The sequence below is a fragment of the Gadus macrocephalus genome, chromosome 13 (genome assembly GCF_031168955.1).
Source record: "Gadus macrocephalus chromosome 13, ASM3116895v1".
NCBI classification, from domain to species: domain Eukaryota; kingdom Metazoa; phylum Chordata; class Actinopteri; order Gadiformes; family Gadidae; genus Gadus; species Gadus macrocephalus.
The window spans coordinates 21,765,269-21,790,215 of record NC_082394.1 but is presented as its reverse complement, the minus strand read 5'-3'; the positions used below and the strand labels follow the sequence as shown (position 1 = coordinate 21,790,215).

The following is a 24,947-nucleotide window of genomic DNA, read 5'->3' as shown; positions in this document are numbered from 1 at the left end:
ACATATTGTTATTCTTATAATCTTCGAAACAGCAAGTCTCTTTAAGGTCTGCATATAACTAGACACCATTAGCTGTTTACTACAGAATGGTTGCACAGCTTTATTATCACACTATTAATTGACCTGTAGGTTATCTAAATGTGTTATATAGGCTGCACTTGGAGCCCATAATTATACATTAATAAAATACCACCATCAAATACGACTTTACTTGTGAAAAGGTTACACATGAAAAACATCCAATCATGTGCCAGATAGTACAGAGAGGCGGGATAAAGGATCCCAGGGTCTGGGATCATCAAGTGGGCGCGCATCTCCGGTCGCCGCCGCCGCGTCCATTGTTGCTGCGCCCCTCCGTCCTCCTCCTCTCAGAGTCCTCCTCCTCTGAGCGTCCTCCTCCTCTCAGAGTCCTCCTCCTCTCTCAGTCCTCCTCTCAGAGTCCTCCTCCTCTCAGAGTCCTCCTCTCAGTCCTCCTCTCAGAGTCCTCCTCTTCTCAGAGTCCTCCTCCTCTCTCCGTCCTCCTCTCAGAGTCCTCCTCCTCTTAGAGTCCTCCTCCCCTTAGAGTCCTCCTCCTCTCAGAGTCCTCCTCCTCTCAGAGTCCTCCTCTCAGAGTCCTCCTCCTCTCAGAGTCCTCCTCCTCTCAGAGGCCTCCTCCTCTCCGAGTCCTCCTCTCAGAGTTCTCCTCCTCTCAGAGTCCTCCTCTTCTCAGAGTCCTCCACCTCTCAGAGTCTTGCTCCCTCAGAGTCCTCCTCTCAGAGTCCTCCTCCTCTCAGAATCTTCCTCCCTCAGAGTCCTCTTTCTCTCAGAACCTCCTCCCTCAGAACCACGGCCAGCTCCCGGAGCGGCTCGGAGACCACCGCTCTGCCATCGGCTATTTTTCACTGAGTTTTTCTTTTTCAACATCCATTGACAACATCCGCTGAGGAGGAGGATTTCCAGGAGAACGAACAGCCATTGGGTCCGTGCTGGATACACCCCTCCCCCTCAGACCTCTGGGCAGCAGATCCCCACCACCGGGGAGTGAGCGCGTCGGGCTCGAGGGTTCGTGGAACCAACTGTAGCCTCAGCATCCCCCCGCAGCGCGTCCATCCTCCGCGCGCACGAGTTTAGATTTCATATTTCATATTCTGACGGGTCCCGTCGCATCGACAGGTTGGCGCCGTGTATTGTTCGATATTTTTTGTTTTACTTTTATTCTTTGCAGTCGTTGCCAGAGCAACAAGCAACACAGCGAGTTCGTTGTGTTCTCTTCCTTTATAACGTATTGTATCCTCCAGCAGCAACATGTTGGACCCGTCTTCTAGCGAAGAGGAAGGGGACGAGGTGGTAGAAGTGGATCACAAAGAAGTGACAGCCCCGAAGAACGGAGCGGCGCCCCGGCCATCTCCCAGCCGAGCCCCCGAGCCCTGCGCCGGGCTGCAGCCTCCGGGTCGAGGGGGCAGCGGCGGCCGCCCATCCAGCCCCAGCCCTTCCAGCGGCGACAAAGAGAAGGAGGACCTGCAGGAGAAGATGCAGAGGGAGGAGGAGGAAAGGAAGAAGAGACTCCAGCTCTACGTATTCGTTATGCGCTGCATCGCTTATCCGTTCAACGCCAAGCAGCCGACCGACATGGCCAGGAGGCAACAGAAGGTAATAGTGTGAAGCAGACCACAGCCGGCTGCACGGGGAGGCTGCAGGGCACAGGAAGCTCTGAATAATACTATTAAATCAATTTATCTGTTTCAGAACTGACAAAACTGTAGTAAAATACAACATGGGGAAGTTGCAAAGTCGTTATTATTCCTTAACGAACCCGGAAGTATCTTAGAAGTATACACTGTAGTAACACAAACAAGTCATAGGCTTGTTTGAATCACAATTGGTATAAGGATGCGTCATTGTGGAATACACGCACTCGTCATTTGACCAAAGAGAGAGAGAGAGAGAGAGAGAGAGAGAGAGAGAGAGAGAGAGAGAGAGAGAGAGAGAGAGAGAGAGAGAGAGCATTTCTATCCAACCTGTTTGAAACGTGCCTACACAACATCTAACACACGCACACACGCACACACACACACACACACACACACACACACACACACACACACACACACACACACACACACACACACACACACACACACACACACACACACACACACACACACACACACAACATCTAACACACACACACACACACACACACACACACACACACACACACACACACACACACACACACACACACACACACACACACACACACACACACACACACACACACACAAACACCTTAAACGGCAATACATGGCCCATTGGTTTATTGATTACATCATTATATCAATGATATAATAAAAAATATATGTTATAACTGACAATACATCTGGATGCCAAATGTTAATGACATGGTTGTCCTTGTTCAAGTCTCAGTCTGAGACGTCATCTTGATCTAGATGCTACTGTTGACAGATGAAGGTGAACAAACATTGGAGATTTCAATCTACCTCTGGCTTAATTAATTGGCCAGCCCAGATGGGTTACTTTATTTATATATCCTAGGTGGTCATATTTGGTGGCCATTTTGTCTGCGAGAAGAAAAGTTGGAGAGGCTTTGCTCCAAGTTTGATAACATTGCTCCCTTGTTTCTATTTACAGCTTAATTATATTGGCAGTTTATATGTATTGTATATTGGAAGGCAAGTTTTTTAAAGCTAACCTATATGATATGACCAAAAAAAAGATATGAACAAATATTTCAAAAACGCAGGCAGTGGACTGATCAGAAAGAGAGACCGTTGCTCTCTTTTGGATATCAAACTCAAAGATATTGAATGATCATCAGACCTTACTATATCTCAGGGGTGGGCAACCCTAGCCAATATATATATATATATATTTTGACGCACAATGCGGCAGCATAATGATTACTACTTTTTTTTTTTTTAATGTTGATGCATGATTGTGGACTATATGGAAATAATACAATTCCAGGGCTTCTGGAAATGTTTTTGATTGTTATGTGTACCTCTGAGCTCCAAGGGGCTTTAGGATTGCCCTGGAGAGGCTTGGTGATGAAAACCACCATACAGTAAACTGGTGTCCCTGAGGATGGGAGTGTCTACATTTCGATTTTAAATGCTTAAAACTAATGCATCGAATAAAGTCACACCAGAATCTACATTTGAAATCAATTAATTTATATGTGAATTCAGATTGTATATGTTAAAAAGTACAGGTTAATCCCATTTGTAGTAAGTGAGTGAGCTGTTGAAAGCATAATGTTTGAAAGATTACATTTCTTTGTTTAGTTCCAACCCCTACCAGTCAGACCTAGAGTCATTGAGGTGCAGTTTCCACATGTGATGCAACTGAGACTGAGGTGCAAACACGCTAGTGAGACCCATATTAAGGCTTAGAAAGAGGGCAGTTTGTGTAGTTGAGAGAAAGTAAAGGAATGAAGATACATAGAAGAAGGCATCTAATGCAAGTGTAACACATTAGTTGGAATCAGGTTAATATGTGTCATCAAACATCTGCCACTTGGCAGTGGGTGTGCTGCCCTGTAAGACGGAGCATGTGGCCTGCCAACGTTCAAACCCATCCTTTGCACATATTTTCTTATGTGTTCAGATAACGGATGAGTGGTGCAAATAATCCAGACAATCTTTCACCTGTTGAACATAAGAGAGTCAGATCTATTTCTATCTTGGTCTCCTTTGGAAACCTTTCCAAAATCCTATGTCTTCATGCCGGACAGACATTAAGTTATCAAACAATATTAACATATTCCAATTTTATTATTTTATATACATCCACTTTCACGCTGCACCAATAACAAATCGGTATTTGAAAGTGATTCCGGTCCCCTTTCTATTCTACTTGTGTCCTACTTCCGGCCTGTCCCATAACTTTAATGATGTTTCAATGTACAATGCGTATTATCAGCTAAGTGGTCAAATCGGCAACATGTCTCATCTGGTGATGCATACGTGAACATTCAGACAAGAGAGCCTGCGTCCTTGCCCTTCTGCTGTACCCTTGTAAGCTAACTTTAGATAAATACCTACCGTAGTCAATAATTTTAATTTCTAGTAGAATTTTGCCATGAATTACGGAGATGATGTTTTTATAATTAAAAGATAATTTGAAGTCAAGGATGTCGCAGAACAGTAAATAAACATTACACACTACACACAATACATCGCTACTCTTTAACAGTCACCTGCACCAACACGTGTCTTACTGGATGTGTTCTATCCTGCAACTTGCCTTTCCTTTTATCTGCTGCGAAAGGATGAGCAAGGTTCTGGTGTGACTTCATCAAGATAACAAAGTCTTTCTAATTAAATATTATTATGGTCTTATACTTAACCACTTACTGCAGCTTTCTTGACTTGCTACTTGATTTATCCTGTTTTATTCCTGGCACATTCCAAACAGGATAAATAAAACGGTCTAATCGGCGTTGAATACGGTACATATTCTGATTTATGCTCTTTATAATGCTTTTTTTTTTTTCAAACTTGTGGGTCAACAGTTTATATTTTGTGAAATGTTTATGAGTAGACTCTTTACTCTTTACTGCAGGCTCTTGGTGGACTGCTTGCTACTGGATGATCGGCAACCAACACCTGTATTATTTTCTTAGGTTGAGAAATGTAATTAGTATTTAAAGTACCCCTATTTTAGCACCAGTTGTGAGTGTGATTAGCCATTACAAGCCGTTTCAAAAGCCGTTTTATATGTACACTATAAAAGTGTAGACGGGAAACAGGGATTGAAATCCTTGGGAATCTTCATCACCAATTGGCCTGCTCAAGACCTATTAACGTTTCCGGATCTCTGCCTATGGCTGTGTTGCGAATGAAAGCAGTAACTTTGTCTGCCCTGTCTGAAAGGGTGCAAGACACAATATTTGAAATCACCAGTGGTCCGGAAAGGTTATCACAGTAATTGACTGGGAACTTTGTGGGAATGAGGCTTAAGTTACTTCAGTAATTGATTTATAAGAATGTTTCATCTTGTTTGTCAGATTCTTACAAAGGTAAGCAGAGCTTTCTAGGTGATCTCACAACAGAACTGTCCATTTTATTCTCTGTGGGGGAGCTTCAAGAAGATATAAATGTCACAGTGTCCAGTGTTACCCTCGGGTCAAAAAGAGATATGTGACCTAGAGTGAAGTCCAGCTTACAATACGACTTAAGATGCAGGGACAAACTGTGTTCATGTTTGTCTCTCTGTTTGGACATTTATTTACCTTGTAGTATTCTTCTAATCGGGCCTGAGGGAGTGAGTGGGCCCAGGTGAGACCATGGACACAGTCACAGGCCGTCTGTCTGCTTGTTGTCTCTTTATCGCAGCATTTTGAGGGCTCAGATGAAAGGAGCCAAACTGCCCCCACTCCTCATACCCTGTTGGTGCTCAGTGTTGGTCTCCTATTAGGTCCCATCCTGTCTCCCTACAGACAGAGCTCCCATTCTAATGAAAACCAGAAGGAACCAGTGAAAGACCATACATATACACATATGTGAGCTATAGGTTCATCTGTTCTGGTAATGAAGTTCTTTATTGTCACAGTTTTATCGGCAGGGTCAAAATATAGAACACAACAACAAAAATAAAACGACAATGAAAGACAAAGGTAGATGAAACAGACTGGATAACAATGTGGCAGAAGCAGATTAGCGTTGTTTACAGTCCAATAAGCCGATGGCAGTGGAGACAAAGGGAAGCACCTAACGCTTGCTCAAGCAGGTGCCTTCAAACTACGACCTGCGGGAACAGCTCCAACTCATTTAGTATAATATCATTAAGAATAGTAGTAGCTTTTATCAAGGCTACTACTGACGCCCACCCTATATTTTGCTTGCCACCTTCCTAGCCTTCCAAATCTGTTCTTGTTGGCGTGTTACCAAACAAAGCCACAATGCAAAAAGTTAAAACTGATTAAATTTAATGTAAAAAGAGCACATTTTCCTCAAGAAAAAAAAGACGTTGGACCTTTATGGATATAATAAATTCCCAATCATTTTTTATCAAAAATTATACCCAGATATTTGTAGCATTCCAACAGCTCAATGTCAGCACCTTTGACTGCGGTGATGACAGGACTAGGAGGAGACCTCTTTCTAAAATTGTTTACCGTCTTTGGCTTGAACCACATTTAAAGTGTAAGTGAACCCCATGTTTCAGCTGTAATTTAAACCCTAGGAAAATGATTTCATGAAAATGTGTTTTGGGCTCATAGTTCTAAGAAGGAAGGCGTTATCCCATGGTTACGACCAAATGCAACTTTGTGGTACTTTGTTGAAAAGCCTAACCCAATCTCGGAATTGGGTTTGGGAAGCAAAAAATGATATCGGAACATCTCTAGTTCTACTCATCCCCTTCTAGAAGGCTAACGATTACAAATCCATCTGCAAATCTGATCCTGTGTCTGCTTGCTTAGCTACTGTGGCAGTCATTAAGGTAAAGCATGTACTGAGGAGGAGACAGCAGCCTCATGGCAGACTTTCCCAATGGGAGGAAATCAGTCAGAAAGAGAGGTCTCAAAATCATGGGTTGGTCTGAATTCCCTAAGGTGTGTTTTGGGCGTAACATGCAATAAACCAATGAAAGTGCCATCTCCCATCCCCTTTGAGAGCCATGGACGCATTTGAACATGACGAGTCGATATTTTGATGGCGCGGCGTTTCCGATGAGACAGACGCATGACCACATGAATTTCAAACTTCAAATGGCTCAGGTTATGGCCAAATAATATGGCCTAATTCACACATGGATTAGCGTTTGTTCTACAACTTCAGAAACACTGAGTCGTCATGTCAATCTCGGCAAAGAGAACGTTGGGTCTATTAAATGATATGCGGCGTTCCATTAACAAACATTGTTTGTTACCAGTATAGTAGGCCTGTTCCCTTTCGTTATCGACTTGTGTTCATTATATGCATGTGTACCTAACCCCGGTAATAAACATTGCCATTGACTGTATTATGCGTGACTTGTTTAGTTTGCGTGTGTTTAAACAGATGACTGCACAAATCGGCGCCAAGCTTCACCCGCATTCATTCATTCTATTAATTCACTCACGGTAAAACTATGTTTTCTCACGATCTAATACTCATCAATCCTAAAAGTTATGGGCTTGTACACGAGGTCGGTGTCAAGAAAATATGTGTTTGAGGTACGCTGTTTGCAGATGCATTGATTTAATGTATCTGCAAACACTGAAGGTGTATCAGCTCTTCTTTCCCAAATAATTTAACAGCTCTTCTTTCCCAAATGCTTTAACCAACGTTCACTATCATTTACCCTGAAACAAGATTTTGTTTTGGGAGGCCTGTTGTTTCATTTGCCCGTTGATAGTTGCCCTTGAAAATCAGTTAGCGGTACCGGACTAATACGCATTTGAGAATCAGTCAATGTTGTATAGACCTAGCAATGTCAGGCTAGGTAGGCCTACAACATGAACTTTGAAACTAATTAGGTGGAGCTTTTCAGTCCTGGTATAGACTCGTCACTGATCAAATTCTAATAAAATCCCCATCATTGTTTCTCAGACCGTGGTGAAGTTAGTTTGATGTTGGTTATTCGACAGATATTCAACAGATATTCGGCCATTCATTTCCTATGGGAAATTGCTTTTTGATCAATAGTTTCTGAGTTATGGGACCCAGAGGCCCCAGACCAATGTTGACCTGTCCTACTATGTGGTACTAACAACACACACCTCACTAAAAATTAATATTTTGCACCTCCTATTTTATTAAAATATTTTAAGAATCCCATTAATTTCCTATGGGAAATTGCTTTTCACTCAATAGCTTCCGAGTTATGGGACCCAGAGGCCCCAGACCAATGTTGACCTGTCCTACTATGTGGTACTAACAACACACACCTCACTAAAAATTTATATTTTGCACCTCACATTTTATTTAAATATTTTAAGAATCCCATTCATTTCCTATGGGAAATTGCTTTTTGCTCAATAGCTTCCGAGTTATGGGACCCAGAGGCCCCAGACCAACGTTGACCTGTCCAACTATGTGGTACTAACAACACACACCTCACTAAAAATTAATATTTTGCACCTCCTATTTTATTTAAATATTTTAAGAATCCCATTCATTTCCTATGGGAAATTGCTTTTTGCTCAATAGCTTCCGAGTTATGGGATCCAGAGGCCCCAGACCAATGTTGACCTGTCCTACTATGTGGTACTAACAACACACACCTCACTAAAAATTAATATTTTGCACCTCCTATTTTATTAAAATATTTTAAGAATCCCATTCATTTCCTATGGGAAATTGCTTTTTGCTCAATAGCTTCCGAGTTATGGGACCCAGAGGCCCCAGACCAATGTTGACCTGTCCTACTATGTGGTACTAAAAACACACACCTCACTAAAAATTAATATTTTGCACCTCACATTTTATTTAAATATTTTAAGAATCCCATTCATTTCCTATGGGAAATTGCTTTTTGCTCAATAGCTTCCGAGTTATGGGACCCAGAGGCCCCAGACCAACGTTGACCTGTCCAACTATGTGGTAGTAACAACACACACCTCACTAAAAATTATTATTTTGCACCTCCTATTTTATTTAAATATTTTAAGAATCCCATTCATTTCCTATGGAAAACTGCTTTTTGCTCAATAGCTTCCGAGTTATGGGACCATGAGGCCCCAGACCAATGTGGACCTGTCCTACAATGTGGTAATAACAACACACACCTCACTAAAAATTAATATTTTGCACCTCCTATTTTATTAAAATATTTTAAGAATCCCATTCATTTCCTAAGGGAAATTGCTTTTTGCTCAATAGCTTCCGAGTTATGGGACCCAGAGGCCCCAGACCAATGTAGACCTGTCCTACTATGTTGTGATAACAACACACACCTCACTAACAATAAATATTTTGCACCTCCTATTTTATTTGAATTTTTTAAAAAATCCCATTCATTTCCTATGGAAAACGGCTTTTTGCTCAATAGCTTCCGAGTTATGGGACCATGAGGCCCCAGACCAATGTGGACCTGTCCTACAATGTGGTAATAACAACACACACCTCACTAAAAATTAATATTTTGCACCTCCTATTTTATTAAAATATTTTAAGAATCCCATTCATTTCCTAAGGGAAATTGCTTTTTGCTCAATAGCTTCCGAGTTATGGGACCCAGAAACCCCAGACCAATGCAGATCAACACAGTCTCACTCCGAGAACATCAAATACAGACTGTTGGCCAAGGCACTTGAACGTCGGTCGCTGACGGGAAAGGTACCCTTCGGCGTAGTCTGCAGACGGAAAGGGGGTGCTCCAGCAGCCGATTCACTCCTGTATTAACCCGACTACGTCTCTAATAGACGCCAGGGGTTAATCTAAACCGGGAAAGAGGGGTGCTGCGCCTCCTTGTTTCAACCCAGCGCCTCCTTGTCGAAAATTTTGAATTACTTAAAATCTCCCGGAATGGAGAGCGAGTGAGCAAGACCGCGCACAGGAGACAGACGTGCTCCTAACCGCGTTCGCATCTGTGTAGCGAGCGCGCAGCACAACAGAGAGGGATCTAGAAACTGTGCATGAGGCAGTGTGCACGTGAGCCTCAGGCGCCTCCTGATTGGCCTGGATCGGTAAGTCAACCAATCAGTTTACAGTGTAGGCGGGCTTTTATCTCTTCTCCCGAACCAAATTTATCAGTTCAGTGAATCTGAGAGTGTCTGAGAAGAAAGAAAATATAGCGTTTGGTGACTTAGTTTACAGTGTTTTTAAAATGTCGTGCCTTACTATACGAGTCAACATACTGGTCCTTCACAAGCCTCAGAATGATCCATTTCTACCTCAAATTTTCAAAAGCTCCGCACCGCGGAAGGGGGGGGGGACCCCCCCTTCCACACCTTCCCCCCCGCTCGGTCGCTTGGCTCCCTCGCCATTGATGTTTTCCCCCTTGTGAATTTTTTCTAGAAAAACCCCTGGACGCTGTGGCGGAAATACTTTTTATTCTGGGTGGATAAGATATTTATGTATAGTTACACCATTAAAATTGTTTACGTAAACATTTTAGTGAGCGTTCCGCAGCATTGAGAAGAGCTGGAATAAATAAATAAATATGTTTATATATTTATTTATTATATACGGAGACCACCAGACTTCCTCGAAGCAACGAGAATGGTCTATTAAATTCAAAATGGGATTTAAGGGATACAGTGCCATATGGTCCATCGCCATACGTCAATATGAATTTAATTCATAGAATTTCCGAGTCGATGGTCAATGGTCGGATACAGATCTTGTTATAACGACAATTGAATAAAAGCTATGGTCTACTTATAATATTATAACAAAATAATTGTATATTTATATAATATATATTTTAATATTTAATTAATTAAATACAATAACGGCTGTAAACATGTGACATGCCTAGGTTTTTTGGCCTTTTCTTTTCAATGGGCCTGCGTCCACGTCACGTAACTCTCATGGTTGCTATGTCAGCCCCCTCTGCTCCTTACATGGCTCCAAACCCCGTGGGCGGCAACAGAGTTGCCGTCAATTATGTTGTTTTTGTCATAGGGTCCGCTGGTTAGGAAATAGACAGATATTCCAAGGTTTCCTTCGAAAGGCACCTTGCAATATGTATCTATTCTCCGCAGTTTAGACATAATTAATAAGTTACTTTTTTAATGAACTTGACTCTGGTATTTTTAATCGCTGTCTGGTCAACACAGTCTCACTCCGAGAACGTCAAATACCGACTGTTGGCAAAGGCCCTTTAGCGTCGGTGACTGACGGGAAAGGTACCCTTTTTATTCGGTCGGTGACGGTAAAGGTACCCTTCGGCGTCTTCTGCATACGGAATGGGGGGTGCCTCACTACGTCTCTAATAGACGATGTGAGCATCTTTCCTATTGGATAGTTTTTTAGGATATTCTTCTGTGAAAATGGCGGACATACTTTTTATCCTGGGTGGAAAATATGATATTTTAGAATAGTTACACCATTAAAAGTGTTTATGTAAACATTTTTAGCGAGAAATGTGCATTTTACTTTCATAATCGTCGTTCGGCGAATGTGAAGGATGTTTGGTTTGATAGATATGACGAAGAATATTTCATCGGGCGATAATGGCCGGCGTACAGGCATCCCGGGCTCACGAAAATAGGTGACACTGTCACGTTATTTAATCTATTGAAACGTGATCAGGTACACGTATTTTCTAAATGTTCGTGTCAAAAAGCAACATTTTCAAACTCATGCATATCAATTGGAAGTATTTGTCGTGATTTGTCACTAAGCACGACTTCCATCTAAGGTTCTGTCCGGGAGCTTTCTCCCTATTGTCCCTTAAGGAGCTCCGTACAGAACATTTATTGTTAAAAATTGTCTGTGATAACTAAGAATATGACAGCTTTTCCAGTCTCACCAATATGCGCACAGATCGCACGGTTTGACACTTTCAAGATGCGTGCAGTAGCCTACATACGCCAAATGACCATTTCGTGTGCATACGATGCGCAAAACCCAGCATTAACTACTGTGGAGGGCGGATACGTCCATTTCGCGTGCATATGATACGAAAAACCCAGCATTAACTGAATGGGAGATGCAATATTTTAGGACAGATTCACCATTTAACGTGTTTCTAATGACATTTCTAGCGAGAAATGTACTTTTCCCTTGAATAATCCTCAGTCAGTGAATGTGTATGATCTTTATTAATCTTTATTATCTGAATGGGAAATGCAGCTCACGTGTTTCCTGCTTTTGTGTTATTAAACCGTTACTTTATGTAACTTTTAATGATATCATCTTGTTAGAAACACGTACGTTTTCGTGAACACTGGATTACGTCGCATTTCAACATAAAATAGCGTGTTATACACACACACACGCACACACACACACACACACACACACACACACACTGCATTTCGCTGCCAAATAAATAAATACTAAGGCAGAATAAAGAATAAATTAATTCATTATCATTCAACTTCAACATGCGTTATTACAGTATAGTGGTGGAGGGATGACGTGTGTTGGCCAACCCGGAAGTGAGCGTCGCCCTGGGTTCCCTTGACAAAAAGCCAACGGGTTTTTCCATTTGATTTTGGATTATTGCAGAAAAATTAGCATCTTTGAAGCACCTCCTCAAAAACTGAAAATAAATAAAAATAACTGTGCTCCAAAGAAAGAAATGTAAACCAATGCATTCCGAATGGGAGTGTTTCTCCGATTTTTCCATGCTACACAGAACGAAATGTAAACCCATGCAAATAAAGACTTCATGGTCATAATCATTTAAATATCATTAATCTCCTGAGGGTGGTATTCTATTTTTTTCAACGGGGCTGAATCCAGTCACTTGACCGTCATGGTTGCTATGGTGGTTGCTATCCACCAGCCCCTCTAATCCTTACATGGCTCTAAAAACCACGCGGCAAATGAGCTGCCGTAATTTGTGTTGTTTTTGTCGTAAACTAGTGTCCGATGGTTAAAAAATAGACGGATATTCCAAGGTATCCTTAAAAGGCAGCTTGGATGTTTTTATTTTCTGCAGTTTAGACTTCTTCTATAACCTATTTTTGAAAGCAAAACACCAAGCTCATTGATTTAACGAGGCAGGGTTATTTGTTTTATTTATTAAATAAATATTTATGAGAGGTCATTCCTTCTCCTGAGTTTTCTTCCTATTTATGTCTAGTGTACAACCCTACTGTCCACAAGCATCACCCCCCCCTCCCCATATGGATTTGGAGAATTGTTGCCACGTCCCAGTGGTGGAGGTATCATATATATGAAAGAGGGCATTCAATTATACTACAATGATCAATTAGGAGGCCGAAGCCCTAAAGGAAGTGATGCAATAGGTGACTGGGTCGACGACATTTAAGTAAGCTTTACTTTGAGGTCTCTTATATATCAAAGGGGGTCTCAAAGGACGCATACGCTTCAACCTGTGGCTCCGGTCCTACAGGAAATGACTCAGCAAGTGCTCCATCTCGTTGCACCTGCACCCAGCGGCACGCTTGCAAGATTTTGGCCTGAAGTTATTCCCAGACCTACACCGTAGCCATCCAACCTGCATATCTGAGAATCAGGCCTCTCTTTAATAATGACAAAATGTATGAGAGAAATACACATTAACTTTTGACTCATAAGCGGCGTGGTGCCGGCTCCTTTTGACCTTTTGACCCCAGACTTCTGGGGGAATAGCTGAATCAATTCATTAGTCAATCAAAAGCATGTAAATATCTTCCCGGTGACGTAAGAGGGAGAACAAGGTGTCCTTCAACATTTACGCTTCCAGGCGATTGCAACGGTGCCACACATGAGCATATTCGAACATGTTTAATGGTAGTAATTAGCTGTCGAAATTGGAGGCCTTAATCAATAATGAGCAGCTATTGATTTGCTTCCCGATAGAAATTTGTGACAAATGACATGTTATTTAGCCTCTACACGTTGAGTTGAGTCCAATGACACCAAGCATGACACTCTAGAAAATGGTAACATGTATTTTACATGGTACACCTAGGTCTAGGACATGATCTCGGTGTAGCAAGAGGGCGAGCTTGATCTCATTGGACTCAGCTTAACGTGTAGATGCTAAATAACATGTAATTTGTCAAAAATCTCCATCGGGAAGCAAATCTATAGCTGGTCATTATTGATAAAGGCCTCCAAAATCGACAGCTAATTACTACCCCGAAACATATTCAAATATGATCATGTGTGGCACTGTTGCAATCGCCTCGAAACGTAGATGTCAAAGGACACCTTGTTTGCCCCGTTACGTAACCGGGAAGATATTTTCATACTTCTAATGAATTGATTCATTTTTTAAGGTTCTCGGAGTGAGACTTTAAGCGGCTGCAGCAGAAGTGTTGAGACGAAAGATGATATCAAGACATTTATAGAATATTCACATTCACATTATGATTCTTCGTCATAACATCCGACCAAACATCCTTTACAGTCACCAAGCGAGGATTATGAAAGTCCAGGCCCCCCCTTCCGGCACTCAAGGTCCGACTGGGCCAAGTTTAGGGCAGGAAGGGCCCCCCATTCCGGCCCTTGGGGTCCGACCGGGCCAAGTTTCGTTGCGGGGGTCCCAGTTAGGCCTTAGAATAAGGTATTCAAATTTCAGGGCGGTAGGACCTTCCTATCTCAAAAACTGTTTTTCCACCACATTCTGAACCATTAGGTCTTGCAGGTAACACATCTGAGGGGCTTTGTCCTTTAGGCCGAAGCCCGAAAGGAAGTGATGCAATAGGTGACTGGGTCGACAACATTTAAGTATGCTTTACTTTGAGGTCTCTTATATATATCAAAGGGGGTCTCAAAGGACGCATACGCTTCAACCTGTGGCTCCAGCCCTAAAGGAAATGACTCAGCAAGTGCTCCATCTCGTTGCACCTGCACCCAGCGGCTCACTTGCAAGATTTTGGCCTGAAGTTCTTCCCAGACCTACACCCTAGCCATCCAACACGCATATCTTAGAATCAGGCTTCTCTTTAATAATGACAAAAAGCTATTAGAGAAATACACATTCACTTTTTGTTATCTCATAAGCGGCGTGGTGCCGGCTCCTTTTGACCTTTTGACCCCAGACTTCAAAAACGTGGCCACAGGCCAGCTGTGACTACACACCTTAAGCCACAAATGTACACCTCCATCCCACAAAAAATGGGGACTAGAAACTAACCTCTGTCTTATGTACATTTACCGTACTGTGGGAGGTCACGCCCCTTTTCCGGCCTTTTCGAGATAGCTAGGGATGCTAAAATGTTTACACACATTTCCCGGGGCCCCGAGAACGACATATCCGAGATTTTGAGTTCTAGCCCTTAGAGAAAAAAAGTTTTCCCAAATGGACTGTCATTTGGACAAAGCCCCTCAGAAGTGTTACCTGCAAGACCTAATGGTTCAGAATGTGGTGGAAAAACAGTTTTTGAGATAGGAAGGTCCTACCGCCCTGAAATTTGAATACCTTATTCTAAGGCCTAACTGGGACCCCTGCACCGAAACTTGGCCCGGTCGGACCCCGAGGGCCGGAATGGGGGGCCCTTCCTGCCCTAAACTTGGCCCAGTCGGACCTTGAGTGCCGGAAGGGGGGGCCTGGACTTTCATAATCCTCGCTTGGTGACTGTAAAGGATGTTTGGTCGGATGTTATGACGAAGAATCATAATGTGAATGTGAATATTCTATAAATGTCTTGATATCATCTTTTGTCTCAACACTTCTGCTGCAGCCGCTTAAAGTCTCACTCCGAGAACCTTAAAATATGAATCAATTCATTAGAAGTATGAAAATATCTTCCCGGTTACGTAACGGGGCAAACAAGGTGTCCTTTGACATCTACGTTTCGAGGCGATTGCAACAGTGCCACACATGATCATATTTGATGTTTCGGGGTAGTAATTAGCTGTCGATTTTGGAGGCCTTTATCAATAATGACCAGCTATAGATTTGCTTCCCGATGGAGATTTTTGACAAATTACATGTTATTTAGCATCTACACGTTAAGCTGAGTCCAATGAGATCAAGCTCGCCCTCTTGCTACACCGAGATCATGTCCTAGACCTAGGTGTACCATGTAAAATACATGTTACCATTTTCTAGAGTGTCATGCTTGGTGTCATTGGACTCAACTCAACGTGTAGAGGCTAAATAACATGTCATTTGTCACAAATTTCTATCGGGAAGCAAATCAATAGCTGCTCATTATTGATTAAGGCCTCCAATTTCGACAGCTAATTACTACCATTAAACATGTTCGAATATGCTCATGTGTGGCACCGTTGCAATCGACTGGAAGCGTAAATGTTGAAGGACACCTTGTTCTCCCTCTTACGTCACCGGGAAGATATTTACATGCTTTTGATTGACTAATGAATTGATTCAGCTATTCCCCCAGAAGTCTGGGGTCAAAAGGTCAAAAGGAGCCGGCACCACGCCGCTTATGAGTCAAAAGTTAATGTGTATTTCTCTCATACATTTTGTCATTATTAAAGAGAGGCCTGATTCTCAGATATGCAGGTTGGATGGCTACGGTGTAGGTCTGGGAATAACTTCAGGCCAAAATCTTGCAAGCGTGCCGCTGGGTGCAGGTGCAACGAGATGGAGCACTTGCTGAGTCATTTCCTGTAGGACCGGAGCCACAGGTTGAAGCGTATGCGTCCTTTGAGACCCCCTTTGATATATAAGAGACCTCAAAGTAAAGCTTACTTAAATGTCGTCGACCCAGTCACCTATTGCATCACTTCCTTTAGGGCTTCGGCCTCCTAATTGATCATTGTAGTATAATTGAATGCCCTCTTTCATATATATGATACCTCCACCACTGGGACGTGGCAACAATTCTCCAAATCCATATGGGGAGGGGGGGGTGATGCTTGTGGACAGTAGGGTTGTACACTAGACATAAATAGGAAGAAAACTCAGGAGAAGGAATGACCTCTCATAAATATTTATTTAATAAATAAAACAAATAACCCTGCCTCGTTAAATCAATGAGCTTGGTGTTTTGCTTTCAAAAATAGGTTATAGAAGAAGTCTAAACTGCAGAAAATAAAAACATCCAAGCTGCCTTTTAAGGATACCTTGGAATATCCGTCTATTTTTTAACCATCGGACACTAGTTTACGACAAAAACAACACAAATTACGGCAGCTCATTTGCCGCGTGGTTTTTAGAGCCATGTAAGGATTAGAGGGGCTGGTGGATAGCAACCACCATAGCAACCATGACGGTCAAGTGACTGGATTCAGCCCCGTTGAAAAAAATAGAATACCACCCTCAGGAGATTAATGATATTTAAATGATTATGACCATGAAGTCTTTATTTGCATGGGTTTACATTTCGTTCTGTGTAGCATGGAAAAATCGGAGAAACACTCCCATTCGGAATGCATTGGTTTACATTTCTTTCTTTGGAGCACAGTTATTTTTATTTATTTTCAGTTTTTGAGGAGGTGCTTCAAAGATGCTAATTTTTCTGCAATAATCCAAAATCAAATGGAAAAACCCGTTGGCTTTTTGTCAAGGGAACCCAGGGCGACGCTCACTTCCGGGTTGGCCAACACACGTCATCCCTCCACCACTATACTGTAATAACGCATGTTGAAGTTGAATGATAATGAATTAATTTATTCTTTATTCTGCCTTAGTATTTATTTATTTGGCAGCGAAATGCAGTGTGTGTGTGTGTGTGTGTGTGTGTGTGTGTGTGCATGTGTGTGTGTATAACACGCTATTTTATGTTGAAATGCGACGTAATCCAGTGTTCACGAAAACGTACGTGTTTCTAACAAGATGATATCATTAAAAGTTACATAAAGTAACGGTTTAATAACACAAAAGCAGGAAACACGTGAGCTGCATTTCCCATTCAGATAATAAAGATTAATAAAGATCATACACATTCACTGACTGAGGATTATTCAAGGGAAAAGTACATTTCTCGCTAGAAATGTCATTAGAAACACGTTAAATGGTGAATCTGTCCTAAAATATTGCATCTCCCATTCAGTTAATGCTGGGTTTTTCGTATCATATGCACGCGAAATGGACGTATCCGCCCTCCACAGTAGTTAATGCTGGGTTTTGCGTATCGTATGCACACGAAATGGTCATTTGGCGTATGTAGGCTACTGCACGCATCTTGAAAGGGTCAAACCGTGCGATCTGTGCGCATATTGGTGAGACTGGAAAAGCTGTCATATTCTTAGTTATCACAGACAATTTTTAACAATAAATGTTCTGTACGGAGCTCCTTAAGGGACAATAGGGAGAAAGCTCCCGGACAGAACCTTAGATGGAAGTCGTGCTTAGTGACAAATCACGACAAATACTTCCAATTGATATGCATGAGTTTGAAAATGTTGCTTTTTGACACGAACATTTAGAAAATACGTGTACCTGATCACGTTTCAATAGATTAAATAACGTGACAGTGTCACCTATTTTCGTGAGCCCGGGATGCCTGTACGCCGGCCATTATCGCCCGATGAAATATTCTTCGTCATATCTATCAAACCAAACATCCTTCACATTCGCCGAACGACGATTATGAAAGTAAAATGCACATTTCTCGCTAAAAATGTTTACATAAACACTTTTAATGGTGTAACTATTCTAAAATATCATATTTTCCACCCAGGATAAAAAGTATGTCCGCCATTTTCACAGAAGAATATCCTAAAAAACTATCCAATAGGAAAGATGCTCACATCGTCTATTAGAGACGTAGTGAGGCACCCCCCATTCCGTATGCAGAAGACGCCGAAGGGTACCTTTACCGTCACCGACCGAATAAAAAGGGTACCTTTCCCGTCAGTCACCGACGCTAAAGGGCCTTTGCCAACAGTCGGTATTTGACGTTCTCGGAGTGAGACTGTGTTGGTCTGGTGGCTTGTTACGTCACTCTGAGACACGCATGGACACATTTTATAGTGACAGCCTTTAACCTATTTTTGAAAGCAAAACATTGATTTAACGAGGCAAGGTTATTTGAAACAATTAATTGAATATGTGTGAGAGGCCATTCTTCCTCTTGAGTGTGCTTCCTATTTAGGTCTAGTGTACACCCATACTGTCCACAAGCACCCACCCCCCTCCCCATATGGATATGGAGAATTGTTGCCACGTCCCAGTGGTGGTGGTGTCATATATATGAAAGAGGGCATTCAAATATACTACAATGATCAATTAGGAGGCCTAAGCCCTAAAGGAAGTGATGCAATAGGTGACTGAGTCGAGGACATTAACAAGTAAGCTATAGACCTGGGGTCTGTTTTATATCGAAGGGGGTCTCATAGGACACTTACAAATTGCCCACAAAAAAAGCCCTACAGGAAAGGCTTACACAGCATCATCAAACGCGCCATTGAAACGCATTGGCAAAAAGCCGTTTTCCATAGGAAATTAATGGGATTTTTAAAAACTTCAAATAAAATTGGAGGTGCAAAATATTATTTTTTAGTGAGGTGTGTGTCATTAGTACCACATAGTCTGACAGGTCTACATTGGTCTGGGGCCTCTGGGTCCCATAACTCGGAAGCTATTCAGCAAAAAGCCGTTTTCCATAGGAAATTAATGGGATTTTTAAAAAATTCAAATAAAATTGGAGGTGCAAAATATTAATTTTTAGTGAGGTTTGTGTTGTTATTACCACATTGTAGGACAGGTCCACATTGGTCTGGGGCCTCTTGGTCCCATAACTCGGAAGCTATTGAGCAAAAAGCCGTTTTCCCTAGGAAATTAATGGGATTTTTAAAAAATTCAAATAAAATTGGAGGTGCAAAATATTTATTGTTAGTGAGGTGTGTGTTGTTATAACCACATAGTAGGACAGGTCTATATTGGTCTGGGGGGTCTGGGTCCCATAACTCGGAAGCTACTGAGCAAAAAGCAATTTCCCATAGGAAATGAATGGGATTCTTAAAATATTTTAATAAAATAGGAGGTGCAAAATATTTATTTTTAGTGAGGTGTGTGTTGTTAGTACCACATAGTAGGACAGGTCAACATTGGTCTGGGGCCTCTGGGTCCCATAACTCGGAAGCTATTGAGCAAAAAGCCGTTTTCCATATGTAATGAATGGGATTTTTAAAAAATTCAAATAAAATTGGTGGTGCAAAATATTAATTTTTAGTGAGGTGTGTGTTGTTATTACCACATTGTAGGACAGGTCCACATTGGTCTTGGGCCTCATGGTCCCATAACTCGGAAGCTATTGAGCAAAAAAACGTTTTCCATAGGAAATGAATGGGATTTTTAAAAAATTCAAATAAAATAGGAAGTGCAAAATATAATTTTTTTGTGAGGTGTGTGTTGTTATTACCACATTGTAGGACAGGTCCACATTGGTCTTGGGCCTCATGGTCCCATAACTCGGAAGCTATTGAGCAAAAAGCCGTTTTCCATAGGAAATGAATGGGATATTTAAAAAATTCAAATAAAATAGGAGGTGCAAAATATTTATTTTTAGTGAGGTGTGTGTTGCTAGTACCATATAGTAGAACAGGTCTAAATTGGTCTGGGGCCTCTGGGTCCCATAACTCGGAAGCTATTGAGCAAAAAGCCGTTTTCCATAGGAAATGAATGGGATTCTTAAAAAATTCAAATAAAATTGGAGGTGCAAAATATTAATTTTTAGTGAGGTGTGTGTTGTTATTACCACATTGTAGGACAGGTCCACATTGGTCTGGGGCCTCATGGTCCCATAACTTGGAAGCTATTGAGCAAAAAGCCGTTTTCCATAGGAAATGAATGGGATTTAAAAAAAAAATCAAATAAAATAGGAGGTGCAAAATATAAATTTTTAGTGAGGTGTGTGTTGTTATTACCACATTGTAGGACAGGTACACATTGGTCTTGGGCCTCATGGTCCCATAACTCGGAAGCTATTGAGCAAAAAGCCGTTTTCCATAGGAAATGAATGGGATTTTTAAAAAATTCAAATAAAATAGGAGGTGCAAAATATTTATTTTTAGTGAGGTGTGTGTTGCTAGTACCATATAGTAGAACAGGTCTAAATTGGTCTGGGGCCTCTGGGTCCCATAACTCGGAAGCTATTGAGCAAAAAGCCGTTTTCCATAGGAAATGAATGGGATTCTTAAAAAATTCAAATAAAATTGGAGGTGCAAAATATTAATTTTTAGTGAGGTGTGTGTTGTTATTACCACATTGTAGGACAGGTCCACATTGGTCTGGGGCCTCATGGTCCCATAACTCGGAAGCTATTGAGCAAAAAGCCGTTTTCCATAGGAAATGAATGGGATTTTTAAAAAAATTCAAATAAAATAGGAGGTGCAAAATATTTATTGTTAGTGAGGTGTGTGTTGTTATTACAACATAGTAGGACAGGTCTACATTGGTCTGGGGCCTCTGGGTCCCATAACTCGGAAGCTATTGAGCAAAAAGCCGTTTTCCATAGGAAATGAATGGGATTTTTAAAAAATTCAAATAAAATAGGAGGTGCAAAATATTTATTTTTAGTGAGGTGTGTGTTGCTAGTACCATATAGTAGAACAGGTCTAAATTGGTCTGGGGCCTCTGGGTCCCATAACTCGGAAGCTATTGAGCAAAAAGCCGTTTTCCATAGGAAATGAATGGGATTCTTAAAAAATTCAAATAAAATTGGAGGTGCAAAATATTAATTTTTAGTGAGGTGTGTGTTGTTATTACCACATTGTAGGACAGGTCCACATTGGTCTGGGGCCTCATGGTCCCATAACTCGGAAGCTATTGAGCAAAAAGCCGTTTTCCATAGGAAATGAATGGGATTTTTAAAAAAATTCAAATAAAATAGGAGGTGCAAAATATTTATTGTTAGTGAGGTGTGTGTTGTTATTACAACATAGTAGGACAGGTCTACATTGGTCTGGGGCCTCTGGGTCCCATAACTCGGAAGCTATTGAGCAAAAAGCCGTTTTCCATAGGAAATGAATGGGATTTTTAAAAAATTCAAATAAAATAGGAGGTGCAAAATATTTATTTTTAGTGAGGTGTGTGTTGCTAGTACCATATAGTAGAACAGGTCTAAATTGGTCTGGGGCCTCTGGGTCCCATAACTCGGAAGCTATTGAGCAAAAAGCCGTTTTCCATAGGAAATGAATGGGATTCTTAAAAAATTCAAATAAAATTGGAGGTGCAAAATATTAATTTTTAGTGAGGTGTGTGTTGTTATTACCACATTGTAGGACAGGTCCACATTGGTCTGGGGCCTCATGGTCCCATAACTCGGAAGCTATTGAGCAAAAAGCCGTTTTCCATAGGAAATGAATGGGATTTTTAAAAAAAATCAAATAAAATAGGAGGTGCAAAATATTTATTGTTAGTGAGGTGTGTGTTGTTATTACAACATAGTAGGACAGGTCTACATTGGTCTGGGGCCTCTGGGTCCCATAACTCGGAAGCTATTGAGCAAAAAGCCGTTTTCCATAGGAAATGAATGGGATTTTTTAAAAATTCTAATAAAATAGGAGGTGCAAAATATTTATTGTTAGTGAGGCGTGTGTTGTTATTACCACATAGTAGGACAGGTCTATATTGGTCTGGGGTGTCTGGGTCCCATAACTCGGAAGCTATTGAGCAAAAAGCAATTTCCCATTGGAAATAATGGGATTTTTAAAATATTTAAATAAAATAGGAGGTGCAAAATATTAATTTTTAGTGAGGTGTGTGTTGTTATTATCACATAGTAGGACAGGTCTACATTGGTCTGGGGCCTCAGGGTCCCATAACTCGGAAGCGATTGAGCAAAAAGCAATTTCCCATAGGAAATAATGGGATTTTTAAAATATTTAAATAAAATAGGAGGTGCAAAATATAATTTTTTATTGAGGTGTGTGTTGTTAGTACCACATAGTAGGACAGGTCTACTTTGGTCTGGGGTGTCTGGGTCCAATACCTGGGAAGCTATTGAGCAAAAAGCAATTTTCCATAGGAAATGAATGGCCGAATATCTGTCGAATATCCAACATCATACTAACTTCACCACGGTGTTTCTCAGCAGGACTCCAGTAATTAGCGTGGAAGGCTGAATGCTTTCAAGACAATTCGCGAGAACTGTTGGGTGGCTAGGCAGTCTGCACGTAACTAACACAGACATTGTGCGAACGTAAGCAGTGACATTATGCTAATAGGCCGTATTTCCCCCATGATTGCTATTACATTTTTTTATCAAAGAGGGTGGGAGGATGAGTGATGGGTCAGGAAATGTATTATGAATTATTCCTACATGAAATGTTTAGTTATAATGGGCCAGCCACACCAAATGTGGTTCACTTGGTTTGGTAACTCACCCAATCCCTTTTTTATTTCATGCAACAGGGTGCATCAATAGCGCATGGCATTCTGGTTGTCCTTTGGTTAAAGCTATGAGTTTGAGTGGATTTAACTGAATTGAAACTGAATTGAAGCTGAATTTACACACTAGAAAAAGCACAAGACAAAAGATATGCATCTTAAAGGTCCCATGGTGTGCTACTCTATGGATGCTTATATATAGGTGCTAGTGGGCCCTTAATACATTTGAAGACGTTCAAGAAATTCAGCCGTGGTGCAGAATTACAGCCACTATGAGCCAGTCCTACAATGGTGACTCTGATATTATTTAGATATAGAGCTCCAGGACTCTTCTAGAATATTTACATAACACGGCCAAAAGCTGTGTGCGCCTCGCCATTGCGATACATCCACTGTAAACACGAGGGCATTAGACTATTGCTGCAAGCGGCTCAGGGCCACACCCCCACCCTCCACATTGACCCGCCTCTAAAAAATGGCATGTTTGAGGGAAGCTCATTGTAGGAGGGACTCTCTAAATCGACGCCACTTCGACCTGGGCGGGACTTTACGTCCTACGTCACTCGCTATGGGTGTGCATGTGTGCGCGTAGCCGTCACTCACGATGGGTGTGCATGTGAGAAAGGTTTTGGCTTTTAGAGTATGGGTTGGTATTAATAACGGTTCTGATGATTTTTCTGATGGAAAAGTGGTCTTTTATTTCCATAATCTTTGTTCAGTGAACGCATAAACCCGTTTGTAGTTAGCAGTCAAACAAAATGCGATCTCTTTGTTTACAGTTACCGACGACCAACGTTTAAAGACGATGATTGGGGGTTCGATTCCCTAGTGATGCAAGGTTTTTTCTTTCATTTTGGACTGCACACACATCGCGAGTGACGGATACTCGCACAATGTACACACATCACTGTCTTTACAATTTCTAGGCAACCGAAGTTTGAAGATTGTCAAGTGGTTAACTCTTGAACTAAGACCTGATGGGTTAGTGGTCAGAGAACAACTCATTGTTACTGGGGTTAAGGTTAGGGTAACGGTAAGGGTAAGACCCAAAGTGTTTTTGCAACACAATATTTCTTACAATAACAAAGTTCAAAGTTTTGATGACTCCAGTAGGAAACTTAAGATACCTAGAGAAATGCCTGATTGCTCACAAAACATCAACAAGTCAGCAGTGTGGTACAGGGTGATAATTTCTGATATACAGTACAAAAGCTGAAACTATTAGCCAGGAGTGGGAAAGATGCAGACGCAGACGTGGGAAGCAATAAGACACACCAACACACAGTTGCCTGTTGCAAAGTGGTTCAGAGTTTAATAGAAATAGTTAGGGTTAGCTGGTATGGCGTTATCTGGTATGGCTATAGTCTAATGTTAGCTTAGTTCGTGTTGTTTCGTCATGTCATTTGTAGAAATATAGCCTATCATCACAGACTGTAGGAATGTCACCCACCCTCCATCGCGTACGACACTGACGCTCGTAATCCTGTAGTGCAAGGGAGTTCGTGCACAGATCCCTGAGACAAACGGCTACGCGCACACATGCACACCCATAGCGAGTGACGTAGGACGTAAAGTCCCGCCCAGGTCGAAGTGGCGTCGATTTAGAGAGTCCCTCCTACAATGAGCTTCCCTCAAACATGCCATTTTTTAGAGGCGGGTCAATGTGGAGGGTGGGGGTGTGGCCCTGAGCCGCTTGCAGCAATAGTCTAATGCCCTCGTGTTTACAGTGGATGTATCGCAATGGCGAGGCGCACACAGCTTTTGGCCGTGTTATGTAAATATTCTAGAAGAGTCCTGGAGCTCTATATCTAAATAATATCATATTATACATAGATATTTTTATTATATAATATATATTATCACGGCCAAAGGCTGTGTGCACCTCCAGAAGCTCTCGGAAGAGGGCAGCGGGCAGCGCTGAGGCTGTGGTGGCTCGGATAGTAGCTAAAATCTGCATGTTCTGCTCCTGTGAATATAGCACGGTATGGCCACGGCCACAACATTAGCTCAGAACAGGAGCCATTAAAAAAGTGTGCGACACTGTTGAGCCACATGCAACACTTGTCATGTGACTCAAGTGGCTGCATTTGATTGGCAAGATCATTTTGCCAGGTTTTTATTGTTTAAAATAGTCACGTGATAGAAATGTT

General features: G+C 41.6%; 2 protein-coding genes across 12 annotated transcripts in view; one reads left to right on the top strand and one right to left on the bottom strand.

The window, feature by feature from the left end:
* The first annotated feature begins 576 nt into the window (after positions 1–576).
* cadpsa (Ca2+-dependent activator protein for secretion a) overlaps positions 577–24,947 on the top strand; it is a 206,725-nt gene continuing 182,354 nt past the window's right edge. For 4 of the 11 annotated variants that reach the window (XM_060069148.1, XM_060069147.1, XM_060069145.1 and 1 more), the window contains exon 1: positions 579–1,629. In XM_060069148.1, coding sequence (XP_059925131.1) covers positions 1,285–1,629 — 345 coding nt within the window. In that variant the 5' untranslated portion in view covers positions 579–1,284. Of the gene's footprint in view, positions 1,630–24,947 lie in introns of all 11 variants that reach the window. The other 7 variants (XM_060069150.1, XM_060069149.1, XM_060069146.1 and 4 more) reach the window with 5 other exon arrangements.
* The window catches only part of LOC132470899 (uncharacterized), a 42,602-nt gene continuing 22,902 nt past the window's right edge, over positions 5,248–24,947 (bottom strand). Inside the window, exon 3 of the mRNA XM_060069825.1 lies at positions 5,248–5,257. Within this exon, the coding sequence (XP_059925808.1) occupies positions 5,248–5,257 (10 nt within the window). The remainder of the gene's footprint in view (positions 5,258–24,947) is intronic.